The sequence below is a fragment of the Natrix helvetica genome (genome assembly GCF_964273705.1).
Source record: "Natrix helvetica genome assembly, chromosome: 7".
Classification (NCBI taxonomy): domain Eukaryota; kingdom Metazoa; phylum Chordata; class Lepidosauria; order Squamata; family Natricidae; genus Natrix; species Natrix helvetica.
Window position 1 is genome coordinate 52053389 of NC_138558.1, and position 19652 is coordinate 52073040.

Here is a 19652-nt window from a genome sequence, read left to right on the forward strand (position 1 = left end):
CAGTTAAGTGAACCACTGCACCTGTTAAGTTAGTAACATGGTTGTTAAATGAACAGGAGCTTCCCCATTGACTTGGCTTGCGGGAAGTTCACCAAAGGTGATCACATGACCCCAGGACACTGCAACTCTAAACTGAGTCAAATATGAGTCAGTTGCCAAACATCTGAATTTTTTCCACGTGACCATGTAGATTTTGCAATGTAAGGGTCAAAAACAGTCGTAAGTCAGTTTTTTCAGTGCCGTTAAGTTGACAACTACCTATAACTAAAGTTATATCCTTCCATGTTACAGTTATATTCAGCAGTCAACAGTTTGGTGTAATGGTTAAGGTATCAAGCTATAAACCTTGGGCCAGTCAATCACTTTCAGCCCTAGAAAGGAGATAACGGCAAACCACTTTGGAAATCATGCCAAGAAAACTGCAGACACTTCTCCAGACAGTTACTAGGAGACTAAACTGACTTGAAAGCACTCCCCCCCCTCACACACAAAATTAGCAGTCACTAGCGGAAGAGTTCCCTCATTTTAAAAGCTTCTTTATTTGGAAAATAAAATCGAAGACATAGTTTTAATAAAGTAGCTTGTACCGTGTTTCCCTGAAAATAAGACAGGGTCTTATTTTCTTTTGACCCCTGAAATAAGCGCTTTGCCTTATTTTCTGGGAGGTCTTATTATTTTTGAGGTGCAGAAGGTGGCAAATGTGGTCACCTCATGGCTGCTGCTGTGTTGCAATTTTTTCAAGGAGGGCTTATTCTCAGGGGAGGACTTTTTTTAGCGCATGCGCTCAAAAGCCCGATTGGGCTTATTATCCGGGGAGGTCTTATTTTCGGGGAAACAGGGTAATTGTATAGAAGACAATTGGATAGTATAGATCCGTGATGGCGAACCTATGGCATGCGTGCCACAGGTGTCATGTAGCGCCCTCACTGTGGACATGCAAGCCGTCGCCCTAGTTCAGCTCCACTGTGCATGTGCACATGCCTCCTGCTTGCCAGCTCGTTGTTGGGCATCTGCTGCACATGCAAAGGGGGTAGGGGATGTACACACATGTGCTGGGGTTGGGGGGCATGTAGGGGGTGTGCACATGCACGGTGTGGGGCACATGCATGGGGGATGTGCATGCATACACAAGGGTGGGGCACATTCACGGGGCCAGTGCGCATTGCATTTGGAGGGTTAAGACATGCACACTCATTCACACATGCGCAAGCGCGATTTGGGCACGTCCGGAAAAGGTTAGTCATCACTGGTATAGCTAGTATAGAAATAGAATGATTCTGCTACCAAAATAGCACTTATAGCAATATAGTATGATTTTCTACAATTGTATCAAAAATAGAAAACATTATTATTGTGGATTGGCAGCATTTTTTTTTAATTTGGCACTAAGGGGTAGGCAGTATGATATTCTAATCTATTTCAAATGTAGTTATTGGGGAAAGGATATCATACAAACATATCCTTCTAGAAGACAAAAAGTATCAGAGTAACTTATTAAGTAGTGACAGCAATGAGGAAAGTATGCAATAGTTTCTGGAACAGAAGGTTCAGAACTTGCAAACTTATACCTTAACTGCTCAGCTCTGCTGCCACAACATTATTTTAAACAAAGATTCAGCTGAGACCACCAGTAACTCACAAAATCAGCCCCAAGATGAAACCAGATCTAGTATGCTGTCTCTAATATAAATTGTCCCCAGGATAACCTGAGACTCTGATTGCCATGGTGGCTACAAACTCCTAAACCACCTCTCCCACCTATCCCAGGAAGTTAGGTTGAAATTGCCCAGCACCATCAGCCTGCGGAACTCCCCCCACCAACTTTGTGATGAAGTTAAGATCTCAAGCAGGGAAGCTTAGTAACAGTAGCATTGTCAACTTGGGTCTTGAGCTGAATTTTACAAATAAAGCCACACATCCAGTTATTTGCAGAACTGCAGCCTTAACATCTCAAGCGATAACTGCCACAGCGTTTCTCCTGCTGCAGTCTTATGGTTGATGCCAAATCTTAAACCCTCGTGAACTCATTCCTGAGAGGTGATAATCCTCCAACCCAGGTCTCAGTAATACAAATCAGGTCTGCTCTCTCATCTGCTATCGATCAGATGAGATTTGTTGTAGGTAGACCTGGTGTTTAGCTGACGGTCAGGGACTCTAACTATCAGGAAACAATGTGGAAAGATAGAAGTTGGGAATGACTTGAGATAGGCAAGTCTCCTTCCACATGACATGGCAAAACAAAGATATTGCCAGAGCATGTTTGTACCATGATTAGAGACTAGTTGACACAGCCTAATAGATATTTTACTTTTCTCTTGAACGATAGTGATATGTGAGAGATTATCAGAAAATGTTTTTGAATTAATTAGGCACAATAGTAAAAATTGATTGGTTTATACTGCCCTGAAAAAAAATGTTTTCAATTGAAGGTCTTCCTCTGTGGCAATAATTTCCTTTTCTTTACATGCAAGTTTCCATCTATCTGAATATGAACTAATAAATACATTAACTCATCATCCTTAGATATGGCAGCATGCTTCAACAAATGATAAAATACACTTGACTTACTTTTCTTACAAACTATGTTACTTATGGAAAAATCTAAACTACTGGGCTTTTTAAATAATTTTGAAAAGCCACACTATTTATAATGTAAAAATGGAAGTAATTATAATGAATATGTGCAGTGTCCTACCCACTCCAGTTCTCTCTGTACCCTCAAACACAGACTAATAAACAAAAAATATTCAAAAATGACATCCCTTTTTGGGAAATAAGTACATCTTAATGGATGCCCTTTCATAAGTACTGATTCATTCAGTATTAAGTAACATTAAGTATAGTTATAACTTTTACTAAAACTTAAATCAGAATGCTTGTCAAACTTCTATACCAGTAGTAAATACATGGTAAGAAGCCTCATGTTGCCCACTTTTAGTCTTCTAGATAAGTTGACACAGCCTTTGTGTGTTCAGTTTTATCCAGTTAACCATTTGGCAGAAGGTCATTGTATCCCAATTTACCCAGTGGTAGGATTCAGTCAGTTCGTACCAGTTGTTAATTTTCTGAGCAGTTTGGTGAACTGGTTGTTGGAAGAAATCATTAGGACAGAGAACCGGTTGTTAAATTATTTGAATCCTACCACTGAACGTATCCCACAGAAGCTGATATATTTTTGAACAGCTTCCAGTGCCAATACTCCAAATGGACATTAATAGGCTTGGCTAAACTATGCTCTTGTCAGAGTCTTGTAAAACTTAAATTAGAAATGTAATTCTTACTCTATGGAATAAAAACAAAGATCATCCTCATTTGAGAACTAGAAACAACATAAATATATTAATCAAACTTAGGGCAAAGCTTTAGAGCAGTGGTTCTCAACCTTCCCAATGCCGCAACCCTTTAATACAGTTCCTCATGTTGTGGTGACCCCCAACCATCAAATTGGTGTCTCGGTTCCTAAGACCATCAAAAATATGTGTTTTCCAATTATCTTAGGCGGCCCCTGTGAAAGGGTCTTTCGACCCCCCCAAAGGGGTCCCTACCCCAGGTTGAGAACCGCTGGTTTAGAGGAACCATGATTAATACACATATTTCAAAAGTCACACTGTAAAAATAATGGATAAAATTAATAATTCATTCTCCAGTTATAAAATTTCCATCTGGACATCCAATAACATTTTAGAAATAATGATGACTCCAACTGTTTTGGGGTGACCATCGTAATGTGACTCTAGAATTAATAATGGTTATAACCTTCTTGGAAGGTAAGACAAATGCCTTTTAGTCTGTTTCATAATTGACATATTATACATAGTACATAAAATATGTAAAAACAGGATAACTAGGCTTCTGTCAAGTTTCATTTTGTATTGACTGGGCAATGTAATTGAAGCTCTTAGAGGATAGTTAAAACTGCTGACAAATAGAATCTACAATAGCAGTTCAAAACTTAGCCAGAGGCCACTCACTGCCTTTCAAGATGAACACAATTGTTTAATGGGCTCTCAGACAAGTGTATCAGACCATCAACTCCAATCCTCTCCACATTTTGTTTTCTCATCTCTTTTCACCCTCTTCCTGAACAGTGACTGACTATCAAGGTGGACCATACAGGAAATGGGACCAAATTAGTTAATTCTGCATCACTATTATAGAATCTTGCAAGTCTGAAAATACAATTCTCTCCTGCCATTCCTTTTACAGCGCAAAAATACTAGGATCTTCTTCTGATCTTACTGTTGTATCCATATTCTGCTGCAGTCTTATATCTAACACTTCATCCTTGACTGTATCTCATTGCCCTATCTCCCAAAGTTGTTCTTGAAATGCTGCTTCCTATTGAGTCGATAAAGAGAACCATCCACTCTTTCTTAAAAGCTAAGAAAGTGGTTTTACATGATCAGCAGAATTAGGGATGAATTTCCAGTCGAAGTTAGCAAAGTCCACAAAACACTGCACCACTTTTATGTCAGGAGACGGATGTGCCTCTACTGAAACAGAACAGATTATACCTCTTCTGGATCCATCTTGCCTTATGATGCAATTCTGTACGCCAAATAGTCTAATTGAGGCAGATCAAATGCACATTTTTCTAGCTTGACAAAAAGTTTGTGCTCTTATAATTTTTGCATTTTTTTTTTACATGGGTGACGTGCAAGAACACATTTTTGGAAAAAACCAAGATATCTTGTCTGGTAAAACTTGTTCCTCTTCAGTAACATTTTAAACATAGTCCATCTATAGAGGTAGGCAACCTTAATTTCTGGGTCCATTGTTCAAAATATCATTCAAAATGTCCAAAATTAAAATATTTCCATCCTGTTTTAATAAATTGAATTTAACTGTTCTCCTTCATTTGTAATCTTTAGTTCTTTATGGCTCCCTCTAGAATCCAACCTTCAAAAGTTCATCCTAACATGTTTGAAAGAATTCAAAACAAAAGTAGTTTTCCCTTAGGAAGGATTCCAGAATTGATTCCAAAATCTTATTTCAAATCCATCTGGACCTTTAGCCCATTTGTAACTTTGCAAAATTAAAGTTCTAACTCTTTTGCACTTCAAAAAAATTAAACCCTTAAATTGTATTTAAAACTTCTTTTATGTCACAATGAAGCAAACTCACAGCATTCAAACTTGTCCAACCAATTTTTCCTCTGGAAATCCATTCCTACTCCCACACCATTCAAAGGGTATTCATCCCAAATTGTATAGCTAAAAGTCTGTAGAGATTCTCAGTCATCCAGGTCATGGTTGTCCCAAAGGTCCTGTCAAGCAGGGCCTCCCCCGGTAACCAAGAAAGAAACCACTTAACTCCATTTTGCAGAATTAAGAGTACTTTTACTGGTTATGAAAAGATAGTAGCTAAGCAAAGCAAGATCTGAGGCAAAAGCGCGCGAAATCATACATATCAATATGTGACCAACCCCCTCTCTCTAGTAACCCTCATCCCACTGTCCAATCTGTAAATCTCTTAGGTGTCATGTGAGTTCCATCTTCAAGGAGCATCATTAGGTAGGTATGCGGACAGTTGGCCTTGACCGACACCAAGTGCTAATCTCCAGCATGCGCAATAGACGGTGAGACCAAAACTCTCCCTCTACAATCTCTCCTGTACAAAAGCTTCCCCTCCCAAATACCAGCCCCCCCCTCCCCGTTTCAATGGCAGCCAAAAGCAAATAGCGAAACAGAGGCTGACAGGTGCTTTTTCAGGAGGCAACTGGACTTTGTTTTTTTTTTCTTACTAATTACCAGCTATCTGCAAGGAATATAAATCCTATCCTGTCAGAGCTGAAGAGTTTCTTGGATGAGAAGCAAAACGTCCATCCAAAGGTTTCTAATAGCTAAAAAGCAATTAACAATTTCTGAAAGTAATTATAAAAGTAAACATGCCAAGCTAGTGTAAATGTGCCAACCTTGGTTTGAGAAAGATGGCTATCTCCCAGACCTCTAAAATCAATAGAGACCTCGGTCTTGTGCTCTTCTTGTGAAGAATAACCATCTAAAGCACTTGGAGGCAATCTCAAATCCTCTGACAGAAAGAGCCAATCTACATGCTTTTAGCAGAGTTATCTTCAGTTCACCATTTCTTCCCAGAAGTCATATACATGTTCTGCTTTTCAATATCATATAGCGGAAAAGAATACAAATCTGTCTGACCACCTCAGCAATGTGATATTTCATTCCCCTGCTTTCTACTGCACACACATATGCAAACAAATGAAAATCCAAGTACAAAAGAAAGATCAGTTACAATAAAGAATGGTAGTTCAACTCTCTTTTAAAAAATGTAATTCAGTACATATATTCCTCCAGGCAAAGGCTAATTATTTTTTGTAAGAAATAAAGAGACTATTGTTCTCTTTCCCTTAAACAACCACAATTCCAACATGTACAGGTGAAACTCGAAAAATTAGAATATCGTGCAAAAGTTCATTTATTTCAGTAATGCAACTTAAAAGGTGAAACTAATATAGGAGATAGACTAATTACATGCAAAGCAAGATAGTTCAAGCTGTGATTTGTCATAATTGGATGATTATGGCTTACAGCTCATGAAAACCCCAAATCCACAATCTCAGAAAATTAGAATATTACATGCAATCAGTAAAACAAGGATTGTACATAGAACAATATTGGACCTCTGAAAAGTATAAGCCTTCATATGTACTCAGTACTTGGTTTGGGCCCCTTTTGCAGCAATTATTGCCTCAATGCAGCGCGGCATGGAAGCTATCAGCCTGTGGCACTGCTGAGGTGTTATGGAAGACCAGGATGCTTCAATAGCGGCCTTCAGCTCTTCTGCATTGTTCGGTCTCATTTCTCTCATCTTTCTCTTGGCAATGCCCCATAGATTCTCTATGGCAGCGATGGCGAACCTTTTTTGGCTCATGTGCCACAAGTGGGGGGAACGCAGGGGGGTGGTGTGTGTGCGTGCCGCACCCAAAATGCAATGCGCGACCCCCCAGTGCGCATGTGTGCACAAAAGGCGCGACTCCCCCATTTTTACATGCTTTTTTCACCCTCCCCAGGCTCCAGAGGCTTTATAGGAGCCTGGGGAGGGTGAAAAGAGCCTCCCCCCCCCGGAGGCCCTCCGGAGGCTTCAGGGAAGCCTCTGGACGGTCCCTGAAGCCTTTGGAGCGCTCAAAACGACCTTCCGAGCAAACCGGAAGTCACTATAAAGCCTCTGGAGCCTGGGGACGGCGAAAAATGGCTTTTAAAAATGGTGAACTGAGCTGGCAGGGCAGCGCCTCACGTGCCCTGACAAATGGCTCCGCGTGCCACCTGTGGCACGCGTGCCATAGGTTCGCCATCACTGCTCTATGGGGTTCGGGTCAGGTGAGTTTGCTGGCCAATCAAGCACAGTAATCCCATAGTCATTGAACCAGGTTTTGGTGCTTTTGGCAGTGTGGGCAGGTGCCAAGTCCTGCTGGAAAATGAAGTCAGCATCCCCATAAAGCTCATCTGCGGAAGGAAGCATGAAGTGCTCCAAAATCTCCTGGTAGATGGCTCCGTTGACCCTGGACTTAATGAAGCACAGTGGACCTACACCAGCAGATGACATGGCTCCCCAAATCAACACAGATTGTGGAAACTTCACACTGGACTTCAAGCATCTTGCAGTGTGTGCCTATCCATTCTTCCTCCATACTCTGGGTCCTTGGTTTCCAAATGAGATGCAAAAGTTGCTTTTATCAGAAAAGAGGACTTTGGACCACTGAGCAACAGACCAGGTCTGTTTTTCTTTAGCCCAGTTAAAACGCTTCTGACGTTGTTTGTTGTTGAGGAGCTGCTTGACAAGAGGAATATGACATTTGAAGCCCATGTCCAGGATCTGTCTGTGTGTGGTGGCTCTCGATGCACTGACTCCAGCCTCAGTCCACTCCTTGTGAAAGCCCCCAACACTTTTGAATGGCCTTTTCCTGACAATCCACTCCAGGCTGCGGTCATCCCTGCTGCTTGTGCACCTTTTTCTTCCATACTTTTCCCTTCCACATAATTTTCTATTAATGTGCTTTGATACAGCACTTTGGGAACATCCAACTTCTTTTGCAATTGCCTTTTGAGGCTTTCCCTCCTTATGGAGGGTGTCAGTGATGGTTTTCTGCACAACTGTCAGGTCAGCAGTCTTTCCCATGATTGTGATTCCTACTGAACCAGACTGAGAAACCATTTAAAGGCTGAGGAACCTTTTGCAGGCGTTATGGCTTAGTTAGCTGATTAGAGTGGGACACTTTGAGCCTAGAATATTGCACCTTTTCACAATATTCTAATTTTCTGAGATTGTGGATTTGGGGTTTTCATGAGCTGTAAGCCATAATCATCACAATTATGACAAATCACGGCTTGAACTACCTTGCTTTGCATGTAATGAGTCTATCTCCTATATTAATTTCACCTTTTAAGTTGCATTACTGAAATGAACTTTTGCACGATATTCTAATTTTTTGAGTTTCACCTGTATGTATGTATATGCACACTGTACCCTAAATCGCAGGCTGCCTTATTAGAACGAAGAGCAATAGAAGTCATTAGCTGTTCTGGTTGATATACATGTCCATCATAAGAAATCATCATTGGTTCAAAAGGGCTATTATAATGTACATAAACCTTCTGAAAAAAACCTATCCAAGGAATTAAAATAATGCATTTTAGGCTTTCTAGCCAAATATAGTATGTATTAAAAGATGCCATATCAGAGACATGTGGTCTCAATAAGGAAAAGAAATTAACACAAAAAATATTCTGTAAAATGTCTGTTCCCTACTCCTTAAAATATCATTTCTAGCTAGTTCTGACCACAAAAAGACATTTGGGGGCTAAGTCTTTTAAACACTGGAATGTGCTTGAATCAACAGTTCCATGCTAGAATGGACTTTTGGGGAAACTTCCACTTCCCCAGGGTTAAGAATACCTTAAAGGTTAAAGCTTTGAAGGCAGAAAATGACATCATTGTTCATTCACCCCAGAGTGGAAAGAATCTGAACTGTTGTAAAGTCATCACAAGATACCACAAGCCACAGCTGTTCAATACTGCTCAGACAGAACAATTTAAAAAAAAACTGAAATACATAGATACCACAATTATTTGGCAAATACACTGAACGATGTCATTAACCAAATATGATTTTATATTCCTAAACCCAGCTATATATAAAACAGCCAATTGAGGAAGAACATGGGCCCTTGTGACTTCTTCATTTAAAAAAAGATTAGATTAAGTCTTATTACATAGATGCTTTTTTAAAAAATTGTGCTCTTCAAATTAAGTCCTGCGTAAGTAACATGTGTACACAATTTCAAGTATGAAATAATTTAGACCAAGGGTGTCAAACTTGATTTCATTGAGGGCCACATTGTGGTTGTGTTTTACCTCAGCGGGCTGAGGTAGGTGTGGCCAGGGTGGGCATGGCCAGCTTGATGTCACTCATGTTGGGGTCGCCTGTGGAAGCCCAAGTGCTCCGCCAATGAAAACAGGCTCCAGAGCTCTGTTTTCAGTTGTGATGGCCTCTTGTAACCTTCTGTCAGCAAAAAGCAGAGCTTGGGGGGCCACAAGCGGCCCTCGCAAGATCCATTTTTGGCTGCGACAGCTTCCTGCACTCCTCTGCCAGCAAAAATGGAGCTCTGTTTTTGCTGCCAGAGGTATCACGGGCCAATCATTTGCTGTTCCTAGGGCAGCCACACAGTCCAGATCGAAGCACTCCGCAGGATCTGGCCCGCGGGCCTTGAGTTTGACACCCCTGCTTTAGACAATTATACTGCCAAACCATTGTGAACTTCCTTGACAATAACAAGTACAAGTAGTCCTCCACTTACAACAATTCATTTGGTGACTATTCAAAATTACAACAGCACTGAAAAAAGTGATTTATGACCGTTTTTCACACTTACAATCATTGCAGCATCACATGATAAAAATTCAGACGCTTGGCAACTGGTTCATACTTATGACGGTTGCAGTGTTCTGAGGTTATGCGATCAGCTTCTGCAACCTTCTGCCAAGCCAAATCAATGAGGAAGTCAGATTCACTTAACAACCATGCTACCAACTTAACACACACACTGATTCACTTAACAACTGTGGGAAGAAAAGTCATAAAATTGGGCATACTCACTTAACAAATGTTTCACTTAGCAACATAAATGCGGGAGCGCATCCTACCCCATACATCCCTGCGACCAATTCGCTCTCACAGAGAGGGGCTCCTCCGGGTGCCGTCCACTAAACAATGCCAGCGGGCGGCGCCCAGGAGTAGGTCCTTCTCTGTGATAGGCCCGACCCTATGGAATGACCTCCCCCCCAATATTAGAACAACTACCGATCTCCGCTCCTTCCGCAAGAAATTAAAGACCCACCTGTTCCATTTAGCCGGCCTGGCCTAACCGTAGTTTTAATTTCCAACACTTCTGGCTGGGGATAGATTTTTTAGATTGCTTTTAATTTTGTTTTAGAACGGTTTTATATTGTTTTGTTTTATGGGGATCCGATATTGTATTTTGTATGTGGTTTTTAGCTTTTGTACACCGCCCCGAGTCCCTTCGGGGAGAGGGAGCGGTTTATAAATGTAATAAATAAATAAATAAATAAATAAATAAATAAATAAATAAATAAATAAATAAATAAATAAATAAATAAATAAATAAATAAATAAATAAATAAATAAATAAATAAATAAATAAATAAATAAATAAATAAATAAATAAATAAATAAATAAATAAATAAATAAATAAATAAATAAATAAATAAATAAATAAATAAATAAATAAATAAATAAAAAAAATGTTGGGCTCAACTTTGGTTGTAACTCAAGGACTATCTGTAAATGTTTGGATCAAAGATGACAAAGTAGAGCTGATTTACCCAATAATCCTTGGAGTTTTAGAATTCATTTAGTTATAAATCAAATATAATTCTGTGGCATACCTTTCTAATTTTGCAAGCTCTTTCTGTTTTTTTAATGAACATTGAATTGCACTATCACTTCCAGGTCAAATGAGCATACAAAATTGTGCCAGGTGGAATATCATTTTTGCCCAGATTTCCTCAAACCAGCACCCTCTTAGAGTGGTGGATTATACTTCTTTTCATTCCCAGCCAGCATTATGAAAAGCAGGGTTAGTCTAACTTGGACGAAAAATAAAAAAACACTCAATCTTACAGCCAGATTGCTATTGCTCTCTCAAGATATATGAATAGTTGTTTTAGTCAAAAAGTCATCTACAACTTTAATATTAGTCCCAATAACATGCACACAACACTTTTAACATGAGACAGATTAACTTAACTTTTACTAGTATGTAATTAAGTTGAACATTTATACAATTGAACTCTACTTAACAAGTGGTTAACACCTGCTCTCAGATGGGTAAGGCATATTATTGGTAAAGTATGAAATGCAATGTTAATATACTTTGATATAGGAGAAATTTTTCCAACAGTTCAATGTATACTCAGAGAGAAAACAATATTTTTTTCTATTAAAATAGTTTTCCAACTATTTACTTTACAATACAATAGCAGAGTTGGAAGGGACCTTGGAGGTCTTCTGGTCCAACCCCCTGCCTAGGCAGAAAACCTTATACAGTTTCAAGACTGTATATCTGGCTATCCAACATCTTCTTAAAGGCTTAAAGGCTTCCAGTGTTGGGGCATTCACAACTTCTGGAGGCAAGCTGTTCCACTGATTAATTGTTCTAACTGTCAGGAAATTTCTCCTCAGTTCTAAGTTGCTTCTCTCCTTGATTAGTTTCCATCCATTGCTTCTTGTTCTACACTCAGGTGCCTTGGAGAATAGTTTGACTCCTTCTTCTTTGTGGCAACCCCTGAGATATTGGAACAATGCTATCATGTCTCCCCTAGTCCTTCTTTTCATTAAACTAGACATACCCAGTTCTTGCAACCGTTCTTCATATGTTTTAGTCTCCAGTCCCCTAATCATCTTTGTTGCTCTTCCCTGCACTCTTTCTAGAGTCTCCACATCTTTTCTACATTGTAGCAACCAAAAATGAATGCAGTATTCCAAGTATGGCCTTACCAAGGCATTATAAAGTGGTATTAACACTTCATGTGATCTTGATTCTACCCCCCCCCCCTTTATTCAGCCTAGAACTGTATTGGCTTTTTTGGCAGGTGCTGCACACTGCTGGCTCATATTTAAATGGTTGTCCACTAGGACTCCAAGATCCCTCTCACAGTTACTACTATTGAGCAAGGTATCACCTATACTGTACCTGTGCATTTTGTTTTTCTTGCCTAAATGTAGAACCTTACTCTTACTTTATCTCAGTTTGGTTTAACTAGGGCATATGGCAAGAAATAAATGATCTTGAGTTCTTACTAAAGTTTCTCAAGAGACTATTTTATCATTTAATATATTTTTACCATGTTTAATTTTAGGAACTCACAAGGACAACTGATATATGTTAAGGGGTCCAAGACATCCCATGAGTTCCATAGACAAGAAGGCACTTGCATAAAGTCTCACCTCTGTAAATGGTTCAGCTTTAGATTTTAGTTTATCACATTTTTTTCTAAACCTGGATCAGAAGGGGGTTTTCTGGTTGAACTGGACTGAATTTTGCACATTGGTTCATTTTCAATTTGTTACATACTGTCCAATGATTCAATATCACATATACATTTGGCAGTCAGCAAGGAATCAATTTATGAGAGATCTTGCATGGTGCCAAGATTATTCAGGTAATATTGTCACATTGGTCCTTTCTAATTAAGCCACTTCTGGAATTCTAAGTACATTTATAGCAACATGTGTCCTTATTTGGAATTAAGCATTCATACAACCTAGAAAAGATACTCTGTAATCATAAACAATTGTCATTAGAACCTGAAGAACATAAGTATATTTCTAGCACCAAACCTAGAGTTTTGGATAGGAAAATACCCTAAAATAATGCTGAATATTATACTAGAAGGAAGAGCAAAATTCCACAAAGCACCATTCCAATTTTAGCTCTGAAGAATCCTTGGTACTAGTCTTCTAGTTCCATCTAAGCAAATTTTCGTTTATAAATAGACTAAACAGCATGCACGATGAGAGACTTTTCTAGTACAAAGATGATACAATGTAAGCATTGTAGGAACAAACAAAATGAAACTTTAAACTTAGGCACACGTGAAGAAAATTTATAATCCTCATTAGCAAACAGCTAATTAGATTAATGGAATTATTCAGCATGTGCCGTAACAGAAATCAGAAGATTTATTAAGAAAATATTGATTAAATGTATTATGAAGAAAACTGTCTTAAGGGACATTTTCACAGATGTAGATAATTATTAACCCAAGATAGCCAACTTGGTTGCTAAAGGCAGCTTGTAATGTTCATTTCATACGACAGAAACATTCTGCAAACACAACTGTTAGTGTAAGAGCAGTGTATGAACAATAGTTTTGACTGGAAGACCATTTAAATGACACCAGTTCAAATCTGAAGAGATATAGTTCGCAGATTTAGTTTCTCCTACACACACACACACTCATTTCGCCTTTACATTTTATAAGGCAGATTGTTAAGACTTAGCAATTAGCAAGGGGAAAAAAATCAAGCAGAGGCGAAAGTCTCCCATTAAAATTAAGTGGAAATGTAAAAACAGCACAGCTACTTTTCTTACTTGGTAGTGCAAGTCTGCTTTCCCTTTAAGTAAATGCCGATTAAATACGAGTAAATGCCTCGTGTGAGTTCTCTACCCCTGCATCACTTCGCTCAGACTTTGGCTAATACAGTGTAACTGCTGGGACTTACGCGTGATGAGAAAATGCCCCCTCGGGCCTCTTTCTTTGGCTGCTATCTATCTACAGCTCGCTGTCTCTCGGCTATTCGCGTTCCTCTAAATTCAGCCTACTTTGCAGACTGAGGAAGCGGGGAACCACCGACAGTAGAGAATCTACTTCCACGGAGCAGCAGCAGCAGCCAACCAAGGCAACCGCTCACCGGCAAGGAATCCGGCCCGAGAACAAAGGCTGCTTGCAGCGAGGAAGCCGAACTGAAGTCCTCTGGTGGACGGTCAGCTTGTCGCTCCCGTTATTGCTCCCCGGGAGCAGCGGACGTTTGCGTGTGCGCACTCGTAAAGGAGGCAGGAGCTGAGGGTGGGAAAGCGAGGGTGTGCGTAGGCGGAATGTGGAGGATGTCCAAAAAAAACATACCGGAGTAAACCACCCGCGCGCTCTGCCTCCCTTCGCCCCGTCCCCTCCTCGGCGGTGGTGCAGAAGAGCGTGCTTTGTCTCTTGTCTCGGGGGCTTCTTTGGGAACTTTCAGGGAAGATCGGAGGGGGGGGGAGAGAGAGTGGGAAATGCCAGAGATGCTTACCGGGAGGGGGGAAATTCTGCTAACTTCATTCTACCCGCCACGGGGGCAGAAGCCCCAACCTACTGTAGTCAAATCGGAGCCTTCTTTTACAAGGGAAGTTGGGAAAAAAGAGTGTTTAGGGTCAATTAACACTCAATTACCAGGCTTTACCCTGACCCAGCCGTCTACCCGCCCCTTCTCTTCTCCCCAATGCAGAGTAGTGTTTGAGCGTTTCCTTTGTCACCTGACGGTGATGCTCTCCCAATTATTACCTTTTCCCGCCGCTTGGGATTTCTTGAACTGTATTAAACGAATACACACCAGCCTAGGTCTTTTTCACCTCTTCAATTCCCTCAGTGATGAAAACTGGCCGCCTTTAATTTGTTTTAAAGGCAAGTGGTTCAAAAGATGACATTTGAACGAATGGCTGATTAGATGGGTTTTACTCATGAGCTTTGGCCACCAGTCACCTACCTCCAGCTCCCAAACTGTACCAAGGTACCGCTGGCTTGGTACCACTGGCTGTACCAAGTTGTATATCAATGTAACAGGAACGAGGACAGGACCAACTATATGCCATCAGCCCTGGCTGGGTGGTGTTAGAAGATCCTAATAAGTGACTAGGGGAAATGGCCTAAATGCAGATTGCAAAAAAAATGCAAACTCCAGGCGGAGAGAGAATGAATATATCCACTCCAATAGTGGAGTCATTGAAATAGATTTCTAGTTTCCTCAGATCCCCAGGCCTGGTGACATTTTTCCCATTTTTAACATTGCTTGCAATCTGCATTTAGGCTATTTCCCAATAGTCACTTATTAGTGTAGGAAGTTATCACCTAGCCCTCTCCCAGAAAAAAAAAATATCCTAGGAAATATTGAAAAGGCAGAATATTATATTTTCCTGGATGTGAAAAAAAGGGAGAAACACATTTTAAACACAGGGTGGATTCCTACAGCTTCCAGCCCATCCCCACTTTGTCAATGGGCCATTAAGAAGGCCAAGCTAGTCCACTTTACATAATAAAGAGTTCAGCTCCAGGGGGATAGGTGTAGAGTTCTGGCAGTGACAATGAAGGCATGATAATATAAGCCTTTACTCAACTGACCACATGGCATCTGAACTCAATCAAACCTGGATTCAAAACTCAGCAGCCTAGAGGGTTGCCCTTGCATGGGCCTATGTGAGTCTGACAGCCAATCAGAATACATTTCTTGCACAGGAACAGGAAACAGAAAGGTGGGGCAGAACAGATTATAAAAAGCCTAGCAAGCCCCTCCATCTTCCCTTCTCTGCCCTTCTCTTCTTCTCCACCAACATTGAAGCATGTGATCACCTTTTCTGTTCAGGACTCAAGCCATGCGGTCCTGTCCACCATTAAACCATCTTTCCAAGCAGCCTCCATGTCTCCAGTGTCTTTTTCCCCACTTGGAGCCGAACCCAGAAGGACATTTCTTTCAACATTAGCATTGTCTAATACCATTCAACTAGGGTTGATGCCGCTTATAAAGTCTCCATATTCAAGAAAGTTGTGAGGGATAGGTAATTTTATTCACCAGTGCTTAGTTTAGGGGTATACTTCTACCTCAGAAAATTTTAAATGGGTACTGCCTCCTAGCTGTGCAGAATCTATGCAGAAACCACCACCTAATGTAATAGTATGCAAGACTTTCTTTTAGATCTGAGTAGAGCAGGCTGTCAAACTCCCGCCCCGTGGGTCGGATGTATCACGCGCTGGCCACATCTATGCCTGGTTTACCAAAGGGGAGGAAAAGTCCTGATACGTCACATGATGCCACCGTGATGACATGAGTATGATACCCCTGGAGTAGAGGATTGACATCTACTAAAGTTCTTTATACTTATGATTCCCACTATGTAATAACAATTATTTAATAATGTTTCCCTAAGCATTTCTTCCTAGACCTAGATGAACTTGAAAAGCCTATTATGTGTTCTACTCATACATTAATCTTCCTACACTCCTGAGCAGGTTTAGTTGCCAGTGGCAGTTAGCATGTCAGAGCATAGCTTCATCCCACAGTAGTCTTTTTCAATCTGCTGTCCTCCAGCTGCTTTGGACTACAATCTCTTTCTCCTCAGCACTGGCTGAGTTACAAGCTAAAACGTCTAGGGAGCCCCAAATAAGGGAAATTACAACTCTGTTGTGAAAATGAAAATAGTGCCTTCCATATTGCTTCTGGGCTAAAGGAAAACAAGTGAACCCTACGAAACAATAGATGAGGAATTTAACAAGGTATACCATATTTTTCAGACTATAAGACACACTGGAGTATAAAATGCACCCAGATTTCGAAGAGAAAAACAAAAGAAAATAGTTTTTGCCCTCCCTGGCACCCAGGAGCACTCTGCAGGCCTCCCAAACCCTCTGCGCATCCCTTTTTTGTGAAAAAGTGCCAGTTTTTGCAAAAGAACAGGCCCATTTTGGCTCCCAACCCCCCTCATCCTGTTTTTTCCCTCCCCAGCCCCCAGCAGCACTCTGCATATCTCCCAAACCCTCTGGATGCCCAATTTTTGTGAAATGTGATGCAATCGGTGGGGTGGGGGTGTTTTGGGAGATCAAAAATGGCTGTATTCGGTGTATAAGATGCACCATTTCCATCCTCTTGTAGTGGAGTGCATCTTATACTCTGAAAAATATGGTAATTTAAGACTGTAAAACATGTGGATCCCCAAACGGTTAAGGATTATAACCACTATGATCTTTCACCACTGGCAATATTAGGTAAAGCTGATATAGGAAACCTCCCCAGGTTAAAATTTTTGTTGTTCTTAATATTAAAAGAGGTAGAATATTATATTTCCCCAAATGCGAAATGGAGAAACATGCTCTTAAAGGTAGAAAGCAACCCTGGTCTTCCTACTATAGCAGTCATGGTGAACCTTTTAGACACCAAACTGCGCACAAACTGCACACACGCATGCCCAAACTGAAAGATGCATGTATGCATGCAAACATGTGCATGCATGGACATGCATAAATGTGTCCATGCACAGATATGCACTTGCGCATGCATGGACATGCGCACATGTGCAGCAGACACCCAAAGACCAGCTGGCCAGCGGGAGTCCGGGCATCCCAACACCAGTAGCACAGCAAGAGGTGAGATTTTTCTTTCATGAGCTTCTGTTTCATCGTTTGCAGGGAAACAGAAGCTCACGAAAGAAACGCCATGGAGATCTGATCTGGGCTCTTTGTGCCACCTCTGGCTTGCGTGCCATGGGTTCAGCATCCCAGTGCTAAGAAACAGCCTCCAACAGATGCCTGAAGTCTTTAGAGATGGATATTTTGTGCCCATTAAGAAATCCAGGCCAGCCTATTCATAAACAAAACATCTTCATCCCAGTTCCCCCAGAAGGGATTAAAAGTAGAAAAACAAAGACTCCTAAAATCTACATTCCCCACCCAGCTCTAAGGACAGGACAGGACCTTTAGGACATAATAGGATTTACCCACTACCATTAGAATAACAAAAGACAGAAGGCTCACTGCATTGCACATCACCCATGGGCCCATGATGAGGTCAGACCCAACCTGTGTAGCCATCCTGGAAATGGTAAGGTGCTGGCCTGCATCGCTTCGGCCAGCCCATGCCATCCTGGCACTGGCGTGCGCGCACAGGCCCATTTCACTGCCACTGCATGGAGGGCAACGAAAATAGTCTGTGGGACTAAGGTTAAAAAAAATAGTTCAGACCTTCCAACTTCACAATATTTTTTTTTGTCAGAAGTTGGAAGGTCTGAACTATTTCTTCTAACTAGTCCCAGAGACTACTTTTGTTGCCCTGCGTATGGTGGTGAATAGAACTGGAAAGCAGGTGATGGGGATTGGAGAATAAAGTAAGGCAGGGTTTGCAGAGCTGCCCCCATGCCCCACATTGGCTTACTTGAGTGCCCTGCAGCCAGCCAACTTCCTGACAACTGCCTCATTTTGCAGTGGCTCCAGCAGCCTCAGCCAGGACCAGCCTCCTGCTCCATTATGGCAGGAAACAAGGAGAAGTGGTGAAGAATGAAGACAAATGAAGCAAGATGGTGGTGGTGGTGGTGGTGGTGGAGGACGGATCAGACTCAGGCCACCATGGAGAACATGACTGGTACTGCCGCCATGAGAGAGAGTGAGAGAGTGAGAGAACAATCTTATCAAACGTGTGTGTGAGAGAGAAAGGGGTGGGAGTTGCTTTTGGCACTGCTCGGGTTCCTAACCCACCCCCACCAGGCAGATCTGGTCTGGTGGGGGAGGATTGCCTTCTGCCTTCTCTGCTTCACCATGAATGGGGATTGACCATCCCCGAAGCCCTGCCGCCATCAAAGAAAATCCAGGGCAGGGCGCTGCAATTGACAGATGAAAAGCGCAGCTTTTGTCTGAAGGAGGAGGAGCGGGGAAAGGAAAGAGGGAAAGCGGCCGACACCAGACATCTTTTGCCTTCTTACCAGAATCCAGCTTTTTTCCCCCTCATCTGTGGTGTCCCCGTTTTGTTGTGACTGGTTTATCTTCTCCTTTAACAACTATAATGTTCACTGATGTCTTTTCAAACCCTGCCTGCAAGCTATCAACACCACTCCACCACTCCATCTCTTATCCCCTGTTCTCCATTTCTCGTGTCAGACCAACAATGCCTCTTCTGGGAGGGTCAACCACAGAGGGGGAAGGTGGTCTTGTTCTCATAACTTTCAGTCCTGCACAGGCGGAATTCCCCTCCCAACTTTCTCTCCCTGTCCGAGGCTGCGGAATCGGGTCATCAGTGGGGATGTTCCACCATCCCGATGGGGACCAGGGGAGTGGGCAGGGAGGCACGAGGACCCCTGAAAGGCTAAGTGGAGCCAGCGCATGCATGCACACACTGGACAGATGGTCTTTGTGCACACATGTGCACCAGAAGCCAGATCATCTCAGTGCCAAAAAGGTTCATGCGCACTCCCGTTTCAGCACTCGGTGCCAAAAAGGTTTGCCAACAATGGGCTGTGCATGTTTCAAAAATTATTCAGACTAAGTCTTCTACACCTCTTACATTTCTCCAGGACTCATAAAAAAATCGCTCTAATTCTTATAGGCTTCTTTACAAATTAGAAAAAAAATCCTAATTTAAGAAACATAAGTTAGTGCAAATTTAAAGCAGTGGGACAATATTAGTCAGATATTTTCTTAAGCCAAACTTCAGGAGGATTCTGGTGTTCATATGCACATACTAAAATAGGAGCAGATGGCCTAGTACCTTCATACACTTCAGAGTACAGTCTGACATTTTCTTTCTATTGGTTATACTGGATGGGATTGATTGAAACTGAAACCTCAAACATCTAGAGAGCATCACATTGCCTGGGCCCAA

The 19652-nt window shown here is 41.5% G+C and overlaps 1 protein-coding gene across 6 annotated transcripts in view; it reads right to left on the reverse strand.

Annotated features, from left to right (window-relative positions):
* Positions 1-19652, reverse strand: part of PALLD (palladin, cytoskeletal associated protein) — a 243530-nt gene that overhangs the window by 189164 nt on the left and 34714 nt on the right. The window contains exon 1 of one of the 6 annotated variants that reach the window (XM_081959389.1): positions 14328-14502. The exons of 2 other annotated variants lie outside the window; for them this stretch is intronic. In XM_081959389.1, coding sequence (XP_081815515.1) covers positions 14328-14356 — 29 coding nt within the window. In that variant the 5' untranslated portion in view covers positions 14357-14502. 3 more of the 6 variants (XM_081959391.1, XM_081959392.1, XM_081959390.1) reach the window with 3 other exon arrangements.